Source organism: Bos taurus, chromosome 15 (genome assembly GCF_002263795.3).
Source record: "Bos taurus isolate L1 Dominette 01449 registration number 42190680 breed Hereford chromosome 15, ARS-UCD2.0, whole genome shotgun sequence".
Classification (NCBI taxonomy): Eukaryota; Metazoa; Chordata; class Mammalia; order Artiodactyla; family Bovidae; genus Bos; species Bos taurus.
In genome coordinates this window covers 45,413,016-45,437,133 of record NC_037342.1, presented here as the reverse complement: position 1 = coordinate 45,437,133, position 24,118 = coordinate 45,413,016, and the positions used below count along the sequence as shown (strand labels likewise).

Here is a 24,118-nt window from a genome sequence, read left to right as displayed (position 1 = left end):
GCAGGCAGATTCAGTGTGTAGGGATGGCCCACTTCCTCATAGAAGGTGTCTTCTCACTGTGTTCTCATGTGAGTGAAGGGAGGAGGGAACACTCCTCGGTCTCTAATAAGGGAACTAGTCCCTTTCATTAGGGCTTCACCTCCTAATACCATCACATTGGGTGGTCTTTGGATTTAACCTATGAATTTTGGTGGGGACACAGTCAGTCTATAGCACCAGCTATCCTTGGACCCTATTTGAGGGGAATTTTGAGGTAAAAGATCAGGTGGGTTTCTCTTTCAATGCCCATATTAATTTAATGTTTCTTTTTATAAATTCATAAGTGGAAGCTTCAGAACTCTGTGACCAACACTGCTCAGAAGAGGTTTCAGCAGAGTCCACTTAGTCCTCAAGATAACACCAAGTAATACTTGGATGTAATTATCCACATCGACTTCTCAGTTCACTGAAGTTGTGGTCTCAGTCCTTAATTGTTCAAAGATCTGAGAAAAAATTGAGTGACTCCCTGTTTTAGAATAGTGTCAGACTCCTCACTCATAACTTTTTTCACCTTGAGGTAATCTATACCCTGATTTTATAACTAACTTGATTAATAGTTGATGACACCTAGTTGTAACTTTTTCTTTCTCATTTTGGGGCAGTGAGAAAGGGGCTCTCTTCTAGTTTCTAACAAATTATGAGAAATTCCTAAGGTGGTATGCAAGTTATAAAGACAAACAGACACCTTACGCCTTCACCCCATTTCCTTGCACAGTTTTTATAAGTTGTTTTTGGAAGTCAAGTTGTTTAAGCTCTGATGTACCATGCCTTCCAGGTGACATATAGCAGTCCCTATGTTTACAGTAGAAGAAAGCATCATAATAGATAGCGTGACTAGACTTAATTCCGCAGGGTTGGCCAAGCATCTTTTGACACAGACTCCCAGAGTCACAGCCTAGGGAATCAGGATGTGACTCTTAGGGCCTTGAAAACCCTGGAAGGAGCCCCAGGCCCTGTGGGGGTGGTACTCCATTTGAAGTACTTGGCAGAAGTACTTGGATTGAAAGGGACCATGCACCCTGCCTAGTTTTGATGTTTAGTGAAGCTTACAGAGTTATATGCATTTGTTAAAAACCTAACTCTTTGTCAGTCTTATCCTGGCTTAGTAATTCTCTTGTATTTTTTATGATGATGATGTCTCATACTCTCTAATATTTTCAAAACTTATTTCTATTTCGTTTATTATTAACCCAAATATCTCCCTGAATATCACCAACTCCTGCATCAACTTTAGCATTTTTAAATGTAGGCTTGCTGTATCAGCAGCCTTTAACTGTCAAGCAGTAGGAAGGGTCCCTGTCAGTTTACTACTTGTGTTTCCCTGTGGGTCTCCCATGGAGGATGTGGAGGAGAGTACTATCCCACATAAAATGAGGCTCTTCCTTTGGCTTTGCTGTCTTTCGGCCGTGCCTCCTGCTTTTGTCATCCTTCTCAGCCATACTTGCTGTTCTTGCCATTTCTCTCCTCCATCACAGTCCCTGTTACCCTTGCCTTGGCTTCCTGCTAATCTATGCTCTGTAGAGCCTAATCTCTGTAGGCTCCTGTCTGATCTAACAGTAGTGATTCACCCTCAATTTATTCCACCCCTTTAAGTGTGAGTACCTTGCCCTCTCGACTTCTGCTGTTTGGAGTCTTCTTTACTCCTGAATCCAGTGCTCACATTTTTGGTCTTCAGGGAAACACTTTTCCTCTCTCCAGCCCTGCTTGTGTAGAGTATGTCTCATGGCAGTGTTGCTTGGGCCCTTGGTGATAAAACTATGCTGATGAATTTATAAAAAAGTGGGACTAGTTCCATGCATCCTCAGAAGAGTGCATTTTCGTCCAAGATCAGAGGACTGATGGATTGTTAGTGGAACATCTGTTTGTAGCCCCTTTCCCTGCTTCAGTCTCCAAAGCATCATGTGGGATGTGTCCCAGACTCTCCTCTCCTCTGTGTTCATGGAGGAGCCTGCCTGTGCTATCTGGTTGTGATCATCTCCTGTTCTTCTCTATGTACTTTTGGGAGGTGAAGGGTCTGTCTTGTGACCCAACTTTCATTAAGATGAGGCAAACTACTCAGTCTGTTATGGAGAGAGAAAGCAGATGACTGGTTACCAGGAGCTGGGGGTGGGGAAAGAAAGGAATGGTAGGTTTTGGTTTAATAGGTGGAGAACTTCAGTATGGGATGATGACAGAGTTCTATAGATGGGTAGTAATAGTGACTGCATAACAATGTGATTGTACTTTTGGCATTGAACTGTACACTTAAAAATGGTGAAAATGTATACAGAATCTAGAAGAAATGGTACTGAAGAATTTATTTACAGGGCAACAGTGGAGAAACAGACATAGAGAATAGACTTATGGACATGGGGAGAGGGGAGGAGAGGGTGAGATGTATGGAAAGAGTAACATGGAAACTCACATTACCATATGTAAAATAGATAGCCAACGGGACTTTCCTGTATGGCTCAGGAAACTCAAACAGGGGCTCGGTATCAACCTAGAGGGGTGGGATGGGGAGGGAGAAGGGAGGGAGGTTCAAAGGGGAGGGGATATATGTAATCCTATGGCTGATTCATGTTGAGGTTTGACAGAAAACAGCAAAATTCTGTAAAGCAATTATCCTTCATAACAAATAAATTAAAAAAAGTAAATAGAGGGTATATACATTTGAAAAAAATGGTGGCAATGATCAATATTATGTAGATTTTACCACAGTAAAAAAAAAAGTGAAAAAAATAAGCCTACCTGGCTTCTAGAGAAGTGAGGATTGCAGAAATGGGAAAAACCATCAGTGTCTGCTTATAGCTGTGTCTCTGTCCATGGCCACTAGGCAGAATTTCTGTGAGTCATAGAGAGGGCTGTCATAAAGAGAATGCTTCTGAGAAGAATTGGTATTCCTTGTATCTTCCTGTTAGAGTTAAGAATAATTTGTATTGAAGTCTAAGGGTTCTTTCTTTATTTGTCAATACTGTTTAGAACAATTACTACATTTCTTGGTCATATGCCAGTATTATTCATCATTCTGATGATGAATAAATGGCAGTTTCTATGCATGACTACTGATGAAAATCAGTGATTTAAAAGAAACCATCTTCATTTCAGCCGCATGAAATATTCGCTAAAAGGAAATTGACTTAAAAAAATAATTTTTAGAAAATTGACAGTTAAATGCAGAGACACGAGAGCCCAGGCTTTTTATCAATTGTCAATAGTCTAAGCTTGATCATGGTTTTAGCACAGGCAGATCAATGACCATGGGGGTACATTAGGATTTTGAGTATAAAAGTCCAAGCTAGTAAGAGGTTATATGTTGGAAAAGAGTCTGTGTCTTTAACCATGGGCTAAGGTTCAAGCCAGACAGAAGAGAAAGAAATAAAAATAGGGAACAGTATGCTCCAAGAATCCACTTTCTGCTCTGACTTCAAGTAGCCATGTGACTTGGAACTGTTTCTTAGGAGAGATATTTCTAGGGTTAATGTTGGCCATAGAAAAGCAAGACTATATGGAGACATCATCTGGCTGAAAGAGTCTCCTGAAAATTTAGTTTCTTTGGCACACTCTGAATAGATCACTCTACTCCCAATTACATAAAATCTTCATAAAGGCAGCTCAGTATTATGTGTTGTAAAGTTAACTTAATAAATGATGGCTGTCTCCAGAGCCCATGCTCTTCCAAGTACACAGCACTACCTCTGTGGAGTCTTAAATGTCAGAGAAGCATAAAATATATTATTATCAGTCATGATGAAAAGGTAATCCTAATGCTCATTCTGTATACTTAAACACATGGTTTATTTGGCATTTTCTTTTCCTGAAGTACATTTTTAGTGGATATAAAAAGGGAAGTGATACATAGCTTAGAATTTTATCAAACACTGAATGCCTTCTGTATGTTAGATATCATGCTAGGTTGTAGAAGATACTTTGGATATAAAAGCTCTCTAATAACTTTAAGAATATGAGATCTGGAAGAGTTTTTACATTTCATCACCTCTCATTTTATGTATTAGGAAACTTAGGCCCAGATACAAGGTCAGGTTCCCAGAGATTATGCAGGAAGGTTACACAGGTTAAGACAAGAGGTAGCACTTGGAACAGAAAACAAGTCATTAATACAGAGAATCAGTCTGAGTCCCAGTGGAAACATGCAGCATGGTCAAGTTAAGAAATTTGAGAAAAGCTTAATACAGAGACTTTTTCCAGAGGTGTAGTCAGGATTCAGGGAAACAGTGAGGGATAGTACATTACTTCAGGCTAATAATAGTAGGGAGCCATTGCTACCCATAGGCCTCAGAGAACCCAGAAAAGAGCTGTGGATTTCAGTAGAGGAACACGTCAACATGGTAACCCAGCAGGAAGAAAGCTGGGGAGGGAAATACTGTGACTACTCTCCCTCCACTCTCTAATTTCCCACGAGGGCCTCCTATTGGCTGAATTCAGCAGACCCCCCTTGACGAACTCCCTCTAGGTCAGCCTCCATGGCCCAGAGCAGGGTGGAAAGGGAAGGAGAGTGGGTTTGGAGTGGTGAATGGAAGGTGCACGACACAGAGTTCCTGTTAGAAGATAGTATGTGTCAGGTGTCCACATGTTAGGACATAAGTTAACCAGACGTTGGAAAAAAGTCTTTGACTCTCTTTTAAAGGGCATCACATATAAGCACTACATTATTTGAGTACAGGATTTTTAAACTTTTTTATTTGAAAGGGAAAAGATTGTTTTAGAGTCATAGAATTCTAATAACAGAAATGCCTAGAACTCAACTGCCTAAAGATACAGAAAATGCATTGACCCGTTTCCTCTAACAGTTCACCAGGACTCACTGGGACTCTTGTCCTTCTTCTAGGGATTACTGGGAGACTCTTGGGGAATGTCTCACATGTGTTTAAAAACAAGTCAACACCCAGACTCCAGGTGATTTCCTCATATATCCTGTCTCTTGCTGAACTATTGTGCTATAAAAAGAATAACACCCATGGAACTCCCTTCATGCTAATGGAAGCCTGGCAGTTCTGTTTCCTTACCTGTATAGACATAGCATGTGCCCAGGGCTGCTATCAGCCAGGACATATGTGTAAAGATCAAGGCCCTGTCCTACAGGTGTCTGGCTGTGCCTGAGGAAGAACCAGGAGAGAGAGTCTGTCTTATTCTGGGGTCCAGCCGCAGTAACAGACTTCCCAGTAAAGGTACTGTAAATGCACCATGCCCCATGCAGGCAGACAGGTACCCCATAGAAGGGAGACGTAGGGCTGCCTCACGCTAGTTAAGTAACCCACTTCCCCACTGAGTGGAGCAGGAAGAGGCAGGAGAAGTGACCAGGAGCATTTGGGGAAAAGTCACTCCTCAGGGGAGCCAGGAAAGGGAAGAAGCATTCATACCACATACTGCTTTATGAGATTTTTTTCTAAAAATGCTGGTTCACAAAGGTGGTTGTCAGCAACCTTTTGATCTTGTTCCATAGGGTAGACAATAGATTTAAAAACTAATTGGATCAAAGCAAGACCAGATCTAGCTTGGGAAATGACTCTGAATAACAGAGTTTGGAAAGAGGTCCTGTTGGGGGTGTAATTCTTAGGCCAGTGCAGCAGTGCTAGGCTAGAAAAGAATTTTAAGTAACACTACTTGAAAGCACTGTGACAAGCTCTTAATACATATAGAAGTGTATGTACCTAATTTTCAAAAGAGCCAGGCAGGGAGGAATTTCCACCCCAGCTTCCCCCCACCCCACCCCCCCATTTTAGAAGTGAGAAATGGCTTCTAAAGAGAAGTTGCAGGCAGCCCAGAGTCTCATAGAAAGTTATAGAGCTAGACACCAGACCTCCGAGGTGCCCACTCTCATCCTATCCAGTGCTAACTGGACCTAGACTCCAGTTTCCCGCAGGCACACCGGGCAAGGTTACTAACCTCTTGGGCCTCTACTTGATCGCCACATGTTCTTAAGATTTGTTTCGTGATGTTCTTTTCAGGCAAAAAGTCCCCATTATATAAAACCCTACACATCAGATTTTTTGTTATTTCTTAAGAATCTTAGCACATCTGAATGTTTTATTTACTCTGCACAGACCAGAATCCCATGATACAGAAAACTGTAGATTTTGGAAGCACTTCAATTGAAGCTACAGTGGGTGGTAAAATATTTTCTTACATGGACTTTTTTTTTCAATTAAATAATACCTATAGAAAATGAAGAGAGAATGGAAACCCAGCAGCAAACCTGAGGATAGTTCCCAAGCCTTCCTGTTACACAGACAACAGAGGCCCAGGCTCAACAGGGGTGGGAGCTCAGGGATTTTGGACGCAAGAGCCAAAACGCAGCTCTTAGTGTTTGCAGCTCCAATCACCATGTAGCCTGAGCAGCCTCTGCCCCATCTGACCAAGGCAGAGGGGTGATGGCAGTGTGAGGAGGTGCCGGTCACACTGATGAGGCTGCACTTTGTAAATAGAAGGTGCAACAGAACGTGTTCTCTCAATGCTAATTTTAGGCTGACTGCTTCCTTAACACTGGCAGAATCACCTGGACAGCCTTCTGAGGAAAGGGTGGAGGGTTTGTATATTCAGACCACTCTAGGTGGTAGTCCTCTCATATATTACCTGCTGGACCAGTGCCGGCTTCATCTGCACCCTAGTCACAGAACTGACCTTCCTACATACTTGCCGCAGTCCCAGCTGATGATTGTTCCAATAGCTAATCAAAGGGGCGTGAAGGGGCATGCCCCTCAGCTGGTTTCCCCGGTAACTGATAAGCTGACCTGATGTAATTTCCTCCTGTAACTGGTAACCTAGTCCCCAGAGCAAAGTCTGCCACCGTCCTGCTATGTCTGCTGCACATGGTAATGAATTGCTCCAGGATCTTGCTTCAGACATGTAAGCTCTCCCTACCTGTTAAACCATCAATGTTTCTGTTGCTGACTCTAGATTTTCCCTTCGGTCCTAAAGCTGGGCAAGTAATGGTCTTGTAGGCCTATTGGGTAGAGAGGCCTTTTAGGCCTGCAGGGTGAAGGCCTTGTAGGCCTGTGGGGTGCAGCCCAACAGGGCCAGAGACCCAGTCCTTTTAAATATGTTCCTCTCTTTATGTCAGTTACAGTAGAATCCAGTTATGCCACTTGGCAGTTACCATGTCCTAATTCGATGGACTTCTTAGAGTTGAGGCCTTGGAGTGATCTGTTTACCTGGCTCAGTACCTTAATAATGGTATGGTCCCTGCAGACCCAAGTTAATACCCCTTAATAATCCTTGCAGTTTGCACTGAATACATGATAAGTCACTTCAGTTGTGTCTGACTTTTTATGACCCTATGGACTGTAGCCCTCCAGGCTCCTCTGTCCGTGGGATTCTCCTGGCAAGAGTATTAGAGTGAGTTGCCATGCCCTACTCCTGGGGATATTCCCGACCCAGGGCAGTTTGCATTAGGAGGCAATGTTTTTCCATGAGCTAAGACAACCTCATGTCAGCTGCAAGAATGAAAACCAGGAATGGCCCTAAAACATAGCTTCCAGGTAGAGAGCAACAATTGACTTCTGGTCACTAATAGGAATTATTACAATGGCTTTAGCTCTAGAGAAACATTGCTGTGAGCTCAAGGTCATTTGGCAAGTCCACAAGAACCACAGGATATAAGGACTTTGCCCAGCAGACCCTTTATGACAGATGAGGAAGACGATACAGGAGCAATGACTTACCCAGGGTCACAAAATATAAATGGTGGCAAAGCTGGCCTGAGAGGCCTTGGAACATGCCAGTCTTTCCCAGGGCCTCCGTGTACAATTGGGCAAGTTATGCCCTATGCAGCTTGGAGGCCATATGCAGAAGCCCTGGCTTTCCCTTCCTCCTGGTGAAGTCTTGACCACATGCCAAGTGACCTGGGTTCTGCCTTTGTGTAAGAGAAGAGGTTATAAGTAGGACTTGGCTCACTCCCGTTTTATGGGAAGCCTTCTCTGAACTCTAGATTGGGTTATATATCCCTCACTTCTGGTTTTCAGTAGCACTCTTGAGTTGTAAACAGCATTACTGCAAGGACTAGTGATTCCTTGAGGGCAAGGTCTAGTCTTATTTACTTTGTGTCCATGGTATGGTCCTTAGCAAATATCAGGTGCTCAATAGAAGCTCTTTCTCTTGTTCTCCATAATTCAGCTCAGTAAGCACCATCTGGGGCTAAATATTTGCTTATTGGTGGCCCATTTCATAAAGCTGTGGGAAGCCTTGCTATTCATTAACCATGGTGACCACTTCTTGGCAGTAAGAATAAGTCTAGATGTGGAGTGGGTGAATCCTGAAATGCCTCATGAAAAAAACAGTAACTTACATTTATTGACTGCCAGTACCTTTCTAAACAACTCTAAGGGATAAATAGTATTATTGTCCTAACGCTGCTGTGAGAAAACAGAATACCAAGAGATTTATGTCGCACAACTGATGTTGGGCTGCAGACCTTGGCTGTGTGTTTCTAGAACTTGTGTTTCTACTAGTGTGCTTTGGTGCCTTATAGTGTATTAAAGAGCAAGGTTCTGCGAGATTATGTATTTCCAAGACAACTTAGGTTCAAGTATTTAAACACTAAAGCATTTAATTGTAGCTTAACATCTATTATGTACTTTTTATCCGAGATAAAGATTACCACTCAGAATCCTCTGGGCTGTTGACGTATTGGGGGGACTAAGTTCCCCTTCACTGAGTAACATCAGACTTCTGTGATTTTTGAATGTAATAATTTTATTTTTATTATTATTACCTTTAAAATTGCACAGTAATACATGTTCATTGCATTAAGTTTAAAAAAATACAGAAAATAATGTATTCAAATAAAGTCCTTATGGTCACATGGAAGGGATTGTTGATGAGGGAATTCTGATACTGTTCTGGATGACTTCTAAGGTTTATTCTAGTACAGTGTTTCCACATTGATTTGGTTTCCTGAAACACCTAACATCTCATCATCAGAGCTGTCTGGTCTTGGCTGTTTCCTCCATCTGATTACATTATCACTTTCCCTACAAGCTACCATGTGATAGCTTCAAGTTCTCCATGGCCCAATTGTCTAACTGAATTTCCCAGTTTTGTCTTTATTAGGCCCCCAAGACATAGCTGTTTTAGGCAAGCGTCTTGTGTTCTGAACCATATATACAGGGTTTACTTGGTCTTGTTTACTCAGTGTTATCTCGAGACTGTTGGCATCAGGTTAATCTGAGATTTGAGATGCTTGTTAAAAATGGAGATTAAAGGAATCTCACCCAAGACCTGCTAAATAAGAATGTCTAAGACTGAAGTCAGAAATCAACATTTTCTCCAACCAAAAGGTGTTTTGTTTTTTGTTTTGTGTTAGGAATTTGTCAATGGAGAAGGCAATGGCACCCCACTCCAGTACTCTTGCCTGGAAAATCCCATGGACGGAGGAGCCTGCTAGGCTGCAGTCCGTGGGGTCACGAAGAGTCGGACACGACTGAGTGACTTCACTTTCACTTTTCACTTTCATGCATTGGAGAAGGAAATGGCAACCCACTCCAGTGTTCTTGCCTGGAGAATCCCAGGAACAGGGGAGCCTGGTGGGCTGCTGTCTCTGGGGTTGCACAGAGTTGGACATGACTGAAGCGACTTAGCAGCAGGAGTTTGTCAAACATATTCAAAAGTAGAGAGAATAATATAATAAGCCACATGTACTCATTACTTAGTTTCAAGAATTATTAACGTGTGGCCAATCTTGATTTATCTGTAATTTGAAGTAAATTCCAGACATGATATCATTTGAATGTTTACATATCTGTCTATACAACATAACCACAATACAATTATCATATCTAAAAGTAATTAATAATAACCTCTAATGTCATTACATTTCTAGTGCAGATTTTCATTGTCTCAAGTATTTCTTAATTGTATAGTTTTCTAGATGCTGAATCATATCATTGGTTATATTTCTTCTTTTCTGTGATACATGGGATGTTGGGAGCCAATTCTGTAGCCACCTCTGGCAACTTTACAAAACCTCATGTATGCATTCTGGCTATTTACTTCCCCCTGACTTCATCTTCATTTTACTTTTATTTTTCTTTGGCCCTGATTTCCTTGGAAAGTTTCTCCTACCATGCTGCATTATATTTTTTAAGCTGTCTCAAATCCTTTTGCAGAAAGGTAAATCATATGTTAGTGACTGTATCAGTGATCTTGAGCTACCTGCTTTACTTCATTTTGCACTATTCTTTTAAACCAGTTCCTGTCATCCCAGGTTCTGACCATGAGTTTCCTCTCCCTTTTTATGTCCCATCCACCTCAGTCTCCATGCTCAGCACCTTTTTTTCCAGCTCTGATCTTTTTTATTTCCCTCCTCAATTGTGGTTCAAGGTTTCCTCTGCCTGCCCTGGAAACACCTTGACTGACTCGGAGCATCTTCACTGGCTCTTCTGTGCTGTCACCCTAAGTGACTAGACACAGACATCAAGTCTTCAGTTTCCAATATAATCCCTTTGAAAATTCCAGTCTTCTGGGACAACACAAGGTTGAGAGAACAGTTAAAGTTGGGAGCTCAGGACAAGAAGACTGGGTGGATATCAAAAATGTCATCTATTTTCCTGTTTTGCCCTGAGCTACACTGTTGTCGTAAGAAGTAGATACGGGGCCAGACTGACATTCAAGGGACTAGGGCAGTAGTTCCCATAATCTCCAGTGCCTTATTTATGCAGGACAGAGTTCTCAAAGCTCTGAGAAGACACAAACAGATGGAACAATATACCATGTTCGTGGATTGGAAGAATCAGTATTGTCAAAATAACTATACTACCCAAGGCAATCTACAGATTCATTGCAATCCTTATCAAGTTACCAATGGCATTTTTCACAGAATTAGAACAAAAAGATCTTAGAATTTGTATGGAGACACAAAAGACTCTGAATAGCCAAAGCAATCCTGAGATATAAAAAGGGAGCTTGAGGAATCAGGCTCCCTGACTTTGAATTATTGTACAAAGCTGCTGCTGCTGCTACTGCTACTGCTAAGTGGCTTCAGTTGTGTCCGACTCTGTGCGACCCCACAGACGGCAGCCCACTAGGCTCCTCTGTCCCTGGGATTCTCCAGGCAAGAATACTGGAGTGGGTTGCCATTTCCTTCTCCAATGCATGAAAGTGAAAAGTGAAAGTGAAGTTGCTCAGTCGTGTCCGACTCCTAGAGACCCCATGGACTGCAGCCTACCAGGCACCTCTGTCCGTGGGATTTTCCAGGCAAGAGTACTGGAGTGGGGTGCCATTGCCTTCTCCATACTACAAAGCTACAGACATCAAAACAGTATGATACTGGTACAAAAATAGAAATATAGATCAATGGAATAGGATAGAAAGCCCAGAAATAAGCTCATGCACTTATGGTCAATTAATCTATGATTAAGGAGGCAAAACTACACAGTGTTGGAAAGACAGTCTCTTCAACAAATGATGCTGGGACAGTTGAATGGCTACATATAAAAAAATGAAACTAGATCATTCTTTAGCATCATACACAAAAATAAGCTCAAAAAGGATTAAAGACCTAAATGTGGGACCAGTCACTATAAAACTCAGAGAAAAACAGAACACCCTCTGACATAAATGACAGTAATATCTTTTTTGATCTGTCTTCCATAATAATGGAAATAAAAACAAAAGTAAACAAATTGGACCTACCTAAACTCAAATTCTTTAGCACAGCAAAGGAAATAATAAAAACGTAAAGACAACCCACAGATTGGGAGAAAATATTTGCAAATAATGTGATCAACAAGGGATTAGTCTCGAGAATTTACAAACAGCTCATGATGCAAACATCAAAACAACCCAATCAACAAATAGGCAGAAGACCTAAACAGACATTTTTTCCAAAGAAGACATAGATGGCCAAGAGACAGATGAGAAGGTGTTTGCAAATAAAACTACAGTGAGGTATCACCTCACATCAGCCAGATGGCTATCATCAAAAAATCCACAAACAACAAATGCTGGAGACGGTATGGAGAGAAGGGAACCCTGCCCCTACACTGTTTGTGGGAATGTAAATTGGTACCACTGCTGTGGAGAACAGTACCAAGGTTCCTTAAAGGACTGAAAATAGAGCTACCATATGACCCTGCAACCCCACTCCTGGGCATATATCCAGAGAAAAACATGATCTGAAAGAATACATGCACCCCAGTGCTCATTGCAGCCCTGTTTACGATAGCCAAGACATGGAAGCACCCTAAATGTCCATTGACAGAGGAGTGGATAAAGAAGATTGAGGACATATATACAATGGAATACTACTCAGTTATTAAAAAGAATGAAATAATGCCATTTGCAGCAACATGGGTGGACCTAGAGATTATCATACTGAGTAAAGTACGTCAGAGAAGGAGAAATATTGTATGACATCCCTTGTATGTGTGACCTAAAATTATATAAATGAATGTACTTACAAAACGAACAGAGACTCTCCAACTTAGAGAACGAACTTTTGGTTACCAGAGGGACGGATGAGGGGAAGGGATAGCTAGAGAGTTTGATGTGGACTTGTACAAACTGCTTTGTTTAAAATGGAAACCAGCAAGGACCTCCTGTGTAGCGCATAGAACTCTGCTCAGTGTTATGTAGCAGCCTGGGCGGGAGGGGAGTTTGAGGCAGAATGGATGCATGTACACCTGTGGCTGAGTCCCTGTGCTGTTGACCTGAAACTTACAACATTGTTCATCAGCTATACCCCAATACAAAATACAAAGTTCAAAGCTCTCACAACTCTGAAGCAATTAACAAAATAAGGACAGTGTAATAACTTTATTCATAAAGCTCAATATAGTATTTTAAGGGAATGTCATTTGTTTCTGGGGTTAAAACATCCCTTCTTGTATGAAATGAGCATGAGAGTAAAGAGTTGTAAGTTTAAAATAGGTATTAGCAAGGTGAAAAGTTGATAGCCTGTGTCAGTCTTCTGATATTTCGTTCATGAATCTAAAAGCCTGAACAAAGATGAGCAGACAAGGGTAAAAATGGCTTTTACGGGTTTGACTTGGAGGGGAAAATGTGCTGGGGAAGCTGAGATGATCATTTTTGTAATGATTTTCATGATATTCACTGCTTTGTTCTTCATAAACTAAGGAGCAGGGTTACATAAAGACTGTCTTTCAGAAATGTTTGGAGATTACAAACCCAAGTTCACCTGAATGTGCTGCCACATGTACTTCATGTACTACAACAGCTTAAAAAATGTTTTTCACTTTTTTCTCAGTAATATTTACTCTTTATAAAAAGTTAACATGGGAGTGAAAGTCTCCTCTAATTTCATCCCAACAGAAATGGTTTGCTCTATCTCCATGTGGTTTTTAATGTAGAAATAATTTTAGCATAATTTTGCCTAAGTTTTATGAACCTTTGGTTACCCTCTTTTGAATTTATTTGTTTTGGCAATGGTGTTATTTTTTTCTAAGAAGATTGTCTTATTTTCTTCTCCATTTCATTTTAGTAGTCTGCCCTTGCTTTATAGAGGAAATACGTCACGGAATTTTAAGTGAATGTAGTTACCATTCCTTTGCTCTTTTAAGTGGATTTTTTTCCTTTACAGTTCTGTTAAACTTTTTTTGCCTCAAAACCAGCAATTAGTTTTAATACACTTTTTACTGTTTTCTTTGATTATCACTAATTCTTGTGATATCTAGTATCTAAGTATATGTCTTATCTAGAAAGCTCTTCTCTTCTTGGGTTATCAATTCTAACGTAAAATTTTGTTTGTTTGGAGAATTCCATAGATTTTATGCAGGAAGGGATGCATGAATCACATATTTTCTGAGTCACTCATGGCTGAAAATGCCTTTCCTCTTGTGATAATGTGGCTGGCTATGGAGTTCTAGGGCTACAATCTCATAGTTAGACCAGGTGAGATCTTAGGGGAGTCTGATTCTGGTTACTGCTGCAGCCATACTTCTCTCTCTTGGCCATAGTTTTAAACATCTCACTGAATATACGAGTTCATTTGTCTCTCACATTGATTTCTTTTATGTCAGGTGTCATTTATTCTGATGGCTCAGCTGGGTTAGCCTCTTTCAAGTTGCTGATTTTGTCCTATGACTCTGTTGCTGTCATCAGTTTACATGTTCTTCCCATCCTTTCACAGTTCAGCAGGGCAACTACTGTTCCTTTCCACATGATGTGTAGGTGCTCAAGCCATGTGTTCTTTGGGCAATAATATTTGTCATTCTAGAACAAGTCTTCAGGCTAGCAGGGATCCCTTTGAATCATAGGTGTCCAGCTGGGATGTCTGCTGGGTCTAGGGGTGTCCTGGTTCCTTGTGTCCAGGGTCCAGGGATGTTGCTGCAGTACTTTGTGTCCTATAGCGAGGGCTAGTGGCCTGCAGAAGAGGGTTCTGATGGTCAGGCCTGATGGCAGGACACCCGCTCTGCCTCTTCCCTGAAGGGGTGTTTTTCAGCAGCTCTGGGTACAGACTGATGCACAGTCACCCCAGCCAGCAGCACCTCTGAGGATCTGGATCCCAGCTGCGTTACCTGCCATGTGCCTCATTTCATCCTGGATCACCAGCTGGTTATTCTCTTGACTCTTGGACAGAAGGGCCAATTACACTTCTCTATTTTTCAGAAAAATTATCTTTAATAACTTTTTGATGGTACTATTTACTTTTTTCAATTTTTATTATAGAATATACGTCAGTGCCAAAGAATATATATGTGTGTGTGTATGTGTGTGTAATACATGTAGTTTAAAAATCAATAATAAAACAAATGGCCATGTACCTACCACCTTACTTAACCAATAACTCCTTTGAAAAAGCTATTTTGTGGTTCTAAATGAATTCTCCCTCTTTCTTTCCTCAGGCTGGGGCTCAGAGGTGGATGGTATGTGTGGCCTTAGTGAGGCTGAAGCAGCTTTCTAGTACTTCTTTCTGAAAAAAGAGAGAAAAGTACAAGTAGAGTGTGTAAAGAGTACCCTGAGCTGTTTGCTATCAAGAAGTCCTGATGACTGCACTTAGTGGTTGGTGTGGCTGTGTAAGTCACTGTTGGTTTCTCCTGGTGCTCTCTGACCCCTTGCTCACCTATAGGGCACCTTTGTGCAAGTGAGGAAAAGCCCCTCTTGCTGTTTGCCAGTTATTTTCTGTAGTACCTGGGATGCACAGACGTCTGTCAACAACTGTGAATGTGACTAGTGGCTCCTGGAGCTTATGGGCCACACAGCCTTAACTCACAGGAGACCTGGAGGTGACCACAGGGCTCTCTGGTGGGCTGCCTCAAATGTACAGTGAATGTGTGCCCTTTAAATGCCTGGGATTCAGTCCTAAGAGGGACAGACAAAACCCCTGCTTTCATGGATCTCCCATTACTGGACTTGGGAGAAAGGTGGTTTGGGGGTACATGAACTGAGAGTCAGCTAACAAGTTGAAACAGTTCTTGAGCTGGGTCAGGCCCTATGGTGACTAGCAGAAATAGATCTAGGATTTACTCTATTTAGCATGTTGTCAATGCCAAGTAAACCCTGAGAGGCCATATTGTACCAAGCGGATGAGTTCAGAGCTCAAGTAGGATTCTGAGTGGAGGGTGACCATAGGCCTAGACAATCCTGGGTAAAGTGTCTTATCAATGTGATTATTGATTTCACCTCTTTTCCCTCTTAAAAATATCTTAGTTTTGGACAGTATATGATCACATTTATTAGTCAACTTTTTGCTGTAGGGACAGACACATTGAAAATCTTGGTGACTTAAATAAAACATGAACTGTTTAAGTTTTGCTCATGGATCTATGGATCGTTTTGCTGTCCTGCCCAGTCTGTGCATCAGGTTTAAATTTGCTCTTCATTCTGGACGCTGGGCCTGCACCACAAGTCTTCCATTGTGGCACCTAGGCTGAAATAGCAGCCGCCTTCTCATGGCAGAAGATGGGAGCCCAATAGTCCTCTGCTCCAAGGTGGCGTGGGCCATATCTACACATACTTTATTGACCAGAGTAAGGCATGTGGTCAAGACCAACGTCAAGGGTTTGAGATTTATGATCCATCGTTGGAGGGGGCACTGTGGTGTGGAAAGGTGGATATTTGGTAAATGATAATATATAATCATCATATCACACTTGTAACCTTTCTGCCTTCCAGTGTATCCAGCCTCTGCCGTCCTCCTAGTGGTGTATGTGTCAGGCTGGTGCTGAATTGATTAACATGATGCAGAGAAGGGGTTTTGCCTCTGTTTGGATTACAGAATGTATTAAGGGGTTTCACTGTGTTGTACAGATTGTTTTATTTTTAAATTTCATTGGAGGGGGTAGAGGTTGATCTTTGCTGTGGCAGCCTGATTCACTGGGAAGGGTTTCCTCCTTCCCGGCACTCCCAGCACTACCACCTATCATAGAAGTTTTCACCACCAAATTTTCCATCCTGCTGTGTGAGCTGTTAGAACCAAGTAGACCTTATAGCCAAACCACGTTCTCTCCCTCCTCATGTCGGGGCGCCATGATTTGTGATTTCTAGTGCCCTTTACTTTGCCCCCCTCGACTCTCTTCCCTGTCCCCCATCCCTGCCTTTTTTGCTCTGCACCTGAGATTTTTAATTTCTATTTTTCCCTCAGCATTTCTTCATTGTTGTTTTTTTGTTGTTCAGTCGCTCAGTTGTATCTGACTCTTTGCAACCCTGTGACTTCAGCATGCCAAGCTTCCCTGTCCTTCACTGGCTTGTGTTAAATGTTCAGCCCTGATTGGTTTTTCATTTAAAACAAACCCCAGAAATGCCTCAGTGTTAGACTGTCCTTGTTTTCCATAGTTATATAGTTTGCTTATCCTGTTTCAGTGATATTTGAAGAGAAATGGGATAAGCAAAGATTTTGAGCTCAATTACCAATGTTGAAACTGGAGCCCCTGTGTTTCCAAACAGAGATATGATGTTGTTTCGCCACAAGGGCAAAGATTGATTGGGAGGCATAAAGGAGATACATCAGATCCATCACTAGCCCTGGCAGCTGGCTTTCTGTCAAGGGCAATTTTTCATGAAGAAATTGTCTTATCGTTTCATAAGAATGATCGAGTACCTTAAGAATCATGTTGAAAAGCGCACAGACAGCAGGTGGTCAGCGTGATTCCTTAGGGAAGTGACTTGCAGGATGGGTTCACATGCATGCCTCAGCTGTCTCATGTCATGGATTGTTGGCGTGCTGTGGATCGTTGACATTGTGACTGTTAGGTAACTGATTCTCAATTTCCCCTTCACTAGAATAGGAGTCTGTGAAGGTTGGAGTGTGTCTGGCATGTTCTCCATTGTGTCTCCAAAGCCTGCCACAATCCCTGGCATGCAATGGACATCCAGAAAGCTTTGGCTGAAGCAATGCAAATATTAATGATGGACAGTAAAGGCAGAACCTGGGACGAATCCTTGGGGCCTCAGACTGTAATGGAGCCCAGTAAGGGCACGTAGGGGTGTCCTTTAAGGAAGGAGTTTATAGTACCACGGTGCCAGGAATGAGTTCAGGCTGATGCCTCAGCCTCTCCCTGGCTCCACTGTAGGGTGGGGTGGAAGCCTGGATGGGCTTTGTTCCGAGAGTTGGGTGCACACACGCTAGACATGCACTGCCACGGACCCTGGCTGAGGCCGTGGGGCCATGCTCCGTGCAGCAGATGTTGTTGTTGCCCCACACAACCTCTCTCCCTTGGCACTTGAGCATCTGCCTACTGACCTCCTAGGCCAGCCCTGCATTATTTGAAATGTGGAAATTTTCTGGCCACAGAAACTTACTTTCCTACCCACATAGCAGATGCCCCTTGAGAGCTGCCCTCAAATCAATTACTGAAGGGGATTGATGCTATAAGCAACCCAGGCCCTGGGGTGTGGACCCTTTGCAGCAGTTTAATCTCTGTTCCTCCACTGTGGTAGCTGGCTTGACAAAGTCCCCTCCCCCTACTGGCTGCTTTCTTACCCCCCTGAATTACTTCCCTCTTCTAACTGGGTCACTTCCCTGTTCCCCTACCTATGTTTTCTTCACCTTCTAAATAAACCTCTTGCCCTTGACCACTTGTCTCAGCTCTGCTGCTGGGGAAACCCAAACTGTGACTGTTGCCCACTGGTCCTGGGCACCTGACCACCAGGTGGTGGGTATTCTTGAGGCTCGAGAGGCCTTGAGCTGCAAAATGCTTAGACCCTTAAAAGCTCATATCAAAAAGAGGGAAAACCACTCTAATTTTCTCTTGTTTTAAAAAAGATGTTACTTAAACGACTCCCAAATTACACTGCTCTCTGAGATGACAGAGGAATTTTTAATGATAGTTGAAACCACTCTATTCCCAGAATATCAGTGATTTTTATTGCTGAGGGGACAGGGTCTCAGTTGCCTTGGGGCATTCCTGGTCCCCTGAATACACCCTGCCTCTTGCTATCTCAGGCTGTTGTTTCTAAACATGCCTGCATGTTACACCCTCTGTGCTTGTGTCTGAGTCCTCGTTGTCCCTGCCTCCGAATCAGCAGGGACGTTCAGCGTGCATCCCAGGTGATTCAGCAGCATCCCAGGCCTGGCCTTCCGCCGTCACTCCTGAGGGGTGCGTGAATGAGAGGGTCATTCTGCCCACACCATGCAGTAGGGGGGCACGGGAGGAGCAATCCCACTGACCTTTGATCTTTGCTTCTTTGCAGATATCTCAGTGAGCCTGCTGACCCTTGTAGTCACTGCCTGTGGCCTCGCTCTCTTTGGTGTGTCTCTCTTCGTGTCTTGGAAACTCTGCTGGGTTCCATGGCGAGAACGAGGCCTGTTCTCTAGTAGCAAAGACAACAACCAGGAGCCTCTTAACTACACGGACACAGAGACCAACGAGCAGGAGAACAGTGAGGGCTTCCTAGACCCTCCCACCCCTTGTCCAGACTCCTCCATGAAGATCAGTCACACCTCCCCAGACATTCCCCTCTCAACCCAGACGGGGGACCAAGACAACTGTGCCCATGGCATCCGCGTGCAACGCCAAGTCACAGAGCCAACCTCATCAGCTCGGTCAGTACTGCCCCCTTCCTTTCTGGATGCAAGGCAAGCACTGTCCTGCTTCCTTCTCATGGCAGCAATGGCATTGATTTAGCCAAGGAGCCTGTAACCTTTCACATGTCCCTTTGGTATCAGAGACACGAATGTGGAAAAACTTGTTGCTTCGTATACTCCAGTCAGGTTCCTGAGCACTGCTTAATCTCTCCTTAGTTCATAATAACAGTATTTAACATTGCTAAGACTTTCCATATCAAAGACTGTCCAAGAACTTTATGTGTATTATTTTATCATTGCTCACAACTTTGTGTGAAACAGATCCTATTATCATTTTCATCTCACAGAAGAAGAAACTTAAGGAAATTAAGAAACAAAGTCATAAATTGGTAAGCACCCAGGTCAGGGTTTGAACCCTTGTTCAAACACCACCAGAGCCCAAGTTTTTACCCTCTCTTCCATGCTACTCTTGTGGTGCTATGAAATTGATTCCCTGTGCCTCTAGCCTAGCCCAGCTGTCACACACAGGGTCTCCATAGAGTCCTACATGGTGGCTGGAGATCTTTGCCCATCGCCAGGCTTTTCAAGGACTACAGAGTGCCTAGGCCTAGTGTCACTGTCTTTCCATGGGCCAAATCTTTGTGCTTTTGCACTGTAGAGAAGTAATACAGTGCAGTGACAAAAAGCAAGGGCTCTTCGGTCCAGTGAACTAGCTTTACCTGCACGTGTGCTATTGGACAGATTAACCTTCATCTGTTTCTGTTTCCTCTTGTGTGAGAGGAACGGTGATAGGTGGTTTTGAGAATGAGACGATGACGTGCGCATCACAGGCCTGCACCTAGTGGCTGCTCCACACCGTGAGCTGCGGTTTTGTTTTTGGTGATGCTGTCATTATCATCATCATCACCGAGACCTGCCTCTACCAGGACTCTGATGCATAAAGGTAGCTTTGAGGCTAAGCAGCCAATTCTGAATCACTGTATATAAAAATTCACTCTCAATAAGGCTTCAGGAAAAGAGACTAAGAAAGCAACTTTCTTTAAAATGAAAATATTTGCTTGAGTGATAGCTGGAGGAATAGTATGTGCTGTTATTTGAAAAGTACAAGCCCAGTTTGCAGTTATTTTTTTTTTTAATCTTTTTTATTTGTCCTCTAGAAGCAGAAATAAGATTTTACCCTTTTTATGTTAATCAAGTTTATCCTAGAGGCTCTGCTCATTCACATTAAGTGGGATGCAATATGACAGTCTGTAATTTAATTTTTTCCAAAACCTATTTTAGCATCATTTCCAATTCTGAATCAAGAACTTTATCTAAAATATTCCTCTGTGAGGAAATGGATGGTTGTTTGCCATTTGGTTTAGAAGAAATCTTCAGATTTTATCATTAGGGCTTCTCTTCAGATTTAAGACTTAAACATAACTAGAGCTCTGTCTGATGCTGCTGTGGAGTTTGTGCATTGGTGCAGAGTCATAATAAAATCCTCTCAGTGCTTCAGTAAGTAGGCCCTTCAGATGGAGTCTCCACTGAAATTGTCTCCTGTTTGGTTTTACTCTGCATGTTAATTTTTCTGATCTGGGTTCCATCAATATGGTGTAACAGTACTGTGTTTATATTAGATGAAAGGTCTGAGGACTCTGCCATAATTCTAGAGAATTGATAGCAATCATATCACTATAATTGTTAGTGTTTATTCTAGAAAATATGTATGTAACCTGCATCTCAAAAAATAGATTTTATTTAAAACTAAAAACTGTAGATATCTTTACCACTGACCTATAGAAACTGGGTAGAAGGAAAACAAAAATAAAGAGAAAGGGAAAGAATTATCCGTGCATTTACCTTTTGATGTATTTTAGTTTTGAAGTCATGCAATTAATTCTGTCTTCTGATGTCTAAAGTTGTTTAGTAACATTTGAGTCCCATATGACAACTAAACTCTTTCCAGCTGTATTTGACCTAATACTGATAATTTGCATCATTTCGCATTTCAGACATTCTTATCTAAATTACTGCTGACCTGATTCTGTGGGTTATGTCTGGAAATACGTATCTTTGACTCATGGTCTTACCATAATGAGAAGGATATGGTCTTATAATTCTTCAGAGTTGTGCTATAAACACACACACACACAAAGCCTTTTTACTGACAAAGTGGGGGAAATGAATGAAATTTCCTTGATACTCCAGAACATTTTTAACATCCTTTTTTTTTTTTTTTTTTTAATTTTATTTTATTTTTAAACTTTACATAATTGTATTAGTTTTGCCAAACATCAAAATGAATCCACCACAGGTATACATGTGTTCCCCATCCTGAACCCTCCTCCCTCCTCCCTCCCCATACCATCCCTCTGGGTCGTCCCAGTGCACTAGCCGCAAGCATCCAGTATCGTGCATCGAACCTGGACTGGCAACTCGTTTCTTACATGATATTTTACATGTTACAATGTCATTCTCCCAAATCTTCCCACCCTCTCCCTCTCCCACAGAGTCCATAAGACTGTTCTATACATCAGTGTCTCTTTTGCTGTCTCGTACACAGGGTTATTGTTACCATCTTTCTAAATTCCATATATATGCGTTAGAATACTGTATTTATGTTTTTCCTTCTGGCTTACTTCACTCTGTATAATAGGCTCCAGTTTCATCCACCTCATTAGAACTGATTCAAATGTATTCTTTTGAATGGCTGAGTAATACATCCTTTTTAAGTAGCATTTTTCATACCATATTTGCGGCAGGTGGGAAAGTTACTCTTGCTGAGATGGCTCTAAACAATCTGCGTTGCTAGTTATTATTTCTACTCCCTTCTTTCTCATTATGATCTTTACTTTCTCACTGCTGTCTCTTTCTTACTGCTTCCCTCCTGCTGCTGTTACCGTTTTCCCAACGTTCCCTGGGCACACACTCAGCCTGGACTCCCAGTTAAGGCCTCCCCACTTGTCACAGAGACTGGCACAGCTTCTGCCATGGCATTTGCTTTGGAAATCCTGCTGTCACCTGGCCCCTTCAGCTTAGATATGTATGGCTCCCACCACTGCCTTTGGGAACGTCCTAACAATGAGTTTTGCTGCATCTTCTAAGAATATTTCTGGTAAGGATGACTTTCTTTTGTTCTTCCAAGATCAGGCATGTTTGCCTTCTGTTTCTGATTAGCTCAGTTACTGTTAGACCCTCCAAAACTCCTGCTAATTCCTTTCAATTTAGATGAAATCCCTTTTGTATAATGACCTAATATCCTGGGAATGTGGATTTTTTTTTTTTTTTTTAGAACTTTTCAGTACCAGAACATTTTAAAGATCTCTACTCCAAATATATGAAAGTCCCTGAGTCCTCAAAATAGAAGGATCCTTGAAAAACCATCTAACCCATTTCCTGATTCATGACCCAACATGAAAGGCCAATCTGTTTTAAGTCTTCTCAAATTTATTTTATAACACTTGGTTTTATAAAAATTTCAATTTCCACACCACAAACTTCTTATCAGGTCTGTTAAGGCCCTGTGTCATACTGTCATAGTCTCTTGCTACCAGCTATAGGCCTCACCTCCAGCCAGGGCCACCATGTGGCACAACTCCAGAGGAGGCCACTAGCCTGGACTCAGAGACCCTACCCGAAAAAGCTCATCACATTCCATCTCCATCTACACCAGCTTCGCTCTTGCTTTCTTCAGTATACCTGCCATTTCCTGCCCTGGGACCTTCATAAATGCTATTCCATCAGCATGGAGTGCTTCTCTCCATGTCATGCTCCTTTGCAGCCTTAATGTTCCATCTTAGATGTCATCTCCTCAGAAAAGTTTACTTGAATGAATGAAAGTTGCTCAGTTATGTCCAACTCTTTACAACTCCATGGTCCGTGCATGAAATTCGCCAGGCAAGAATACTGGAGTGGGTTGTCATTCCCTTCTCCAGGGGATCTTCCTGACCCAGAGATCAAACCCAAGTCTTCTGCATTGCAGGCAGATTCTTTACCATCTGAGCTACAGGGAGTTCCCTGACCACCTGTCTGAAGTATGTAGTCTTTCCTCCACTCCTTCCCACTCTTTATTCTTCTACAAGTTGCCTTACTTTCACTTCCTCACAGGATTAAAATCTATTTCTAACTATACAATTGTTTGTTTATTATCTATATCCCACTCTAGACTATGAATTCTGTGCGTTCAAAGACCAGATCTGCTTTGCATCTCCTTATGTAGGTCAGGAAGCAACAATTAGAACTGGACATGGAACAACAGACTGGTTCCAAATCAGGAAAGAAGTACATCAAGGCTGTACATTGTCACCCTGCTTATTTAACTTATATTCAGAGTACATCATGAGTAACGCTGGGCTGGATGAAGCACAAGCTGGAATCAAGATTGCCAGGAGAAATATCAATAACCTTGGATATGCAGATGACACCACCCTTATGGCAGAAAATGAAGAAGAACTAAAGAGCCTCTTGATGAAAGAGGAGAGTGAAAAAGTTGGTTTAAAACTCAACATTCAGAAAACTAAGATCATGGCATCTGGTCCCATCACTTCATGGCAAATAGATGGGAAACAATGGAAACAATGACAGACTTTTTTTTTCTGGGCTCCAAAATCACTGCATATGGTGATTGCAGCCATGAAATTAAAAGATGTTTGCTCCTTGGAAGGAAAGTTATGACCAACCTAGATAGCATATTAAAAAGCAGACATTACTTCATCAACTAAAGTCTGTCTAGTCAAAGCTGTGGTTTTTCTAGTAGTCACGTATGGATGTGAGTTGGACTATAAAGAAGGCTGAGCGCTGAAGAAATCATGCTTTTGAACTGTGGTGTTGGAGAAGACTCTTAGTCCCTTGGACAGCAGGGAGATCCAACCAGTCCATCCTCAAGGAGATCAGTCCTGGGTGTTCATTGGAAGGACTGATGTTGAAGCTGAAACTCCAATACTTTGGCCACCTGATGCGAAGAACTGACTCATTTGAAGAGACCCTGATGCTGGGAAATACTGAAGTCGGGAGGAGAAGGGGATGACAGAGGATGAGATCGTTGGTAGGATGGCATCACCGACTCAATGGACATGAGTTTGAGTAAACTCGGGGAGTTGGTGATGGACAGGGAGGCCTGGCGTGCTGCAGTCCATGTCACAAAGAGTTGGACACAACTGAGCGACTTAAGTGATGTAT

General features: G+C 42.3%; 1 protein-coding gene across 4 annotated transcripts in view; it reads left to right on the top strand.

Annotated features, from left to right (window-relative positions):
* The window catches only part of SYT9 (synaptotagmin 9), a 381,537-nt gene that overhangs the window by 217,872 nt on the left and 139,547 nt on the right, over positions 1-24,118 (top strand). For all 4 annotated transcript variants that reach the window (XM_059875116.1, XM_059875115.1, XM_015474712.2 and 1 more), the window contains one exon: positions 18,625-18,976. In XM_059875116.1, the coding sequence (XP_059731099.1) occupies positions 18,625-18,976 (352 nt within the window). The remainder of the gene's footprint in view (positions 1-18,624; positions 18,977-24,118) is intronic.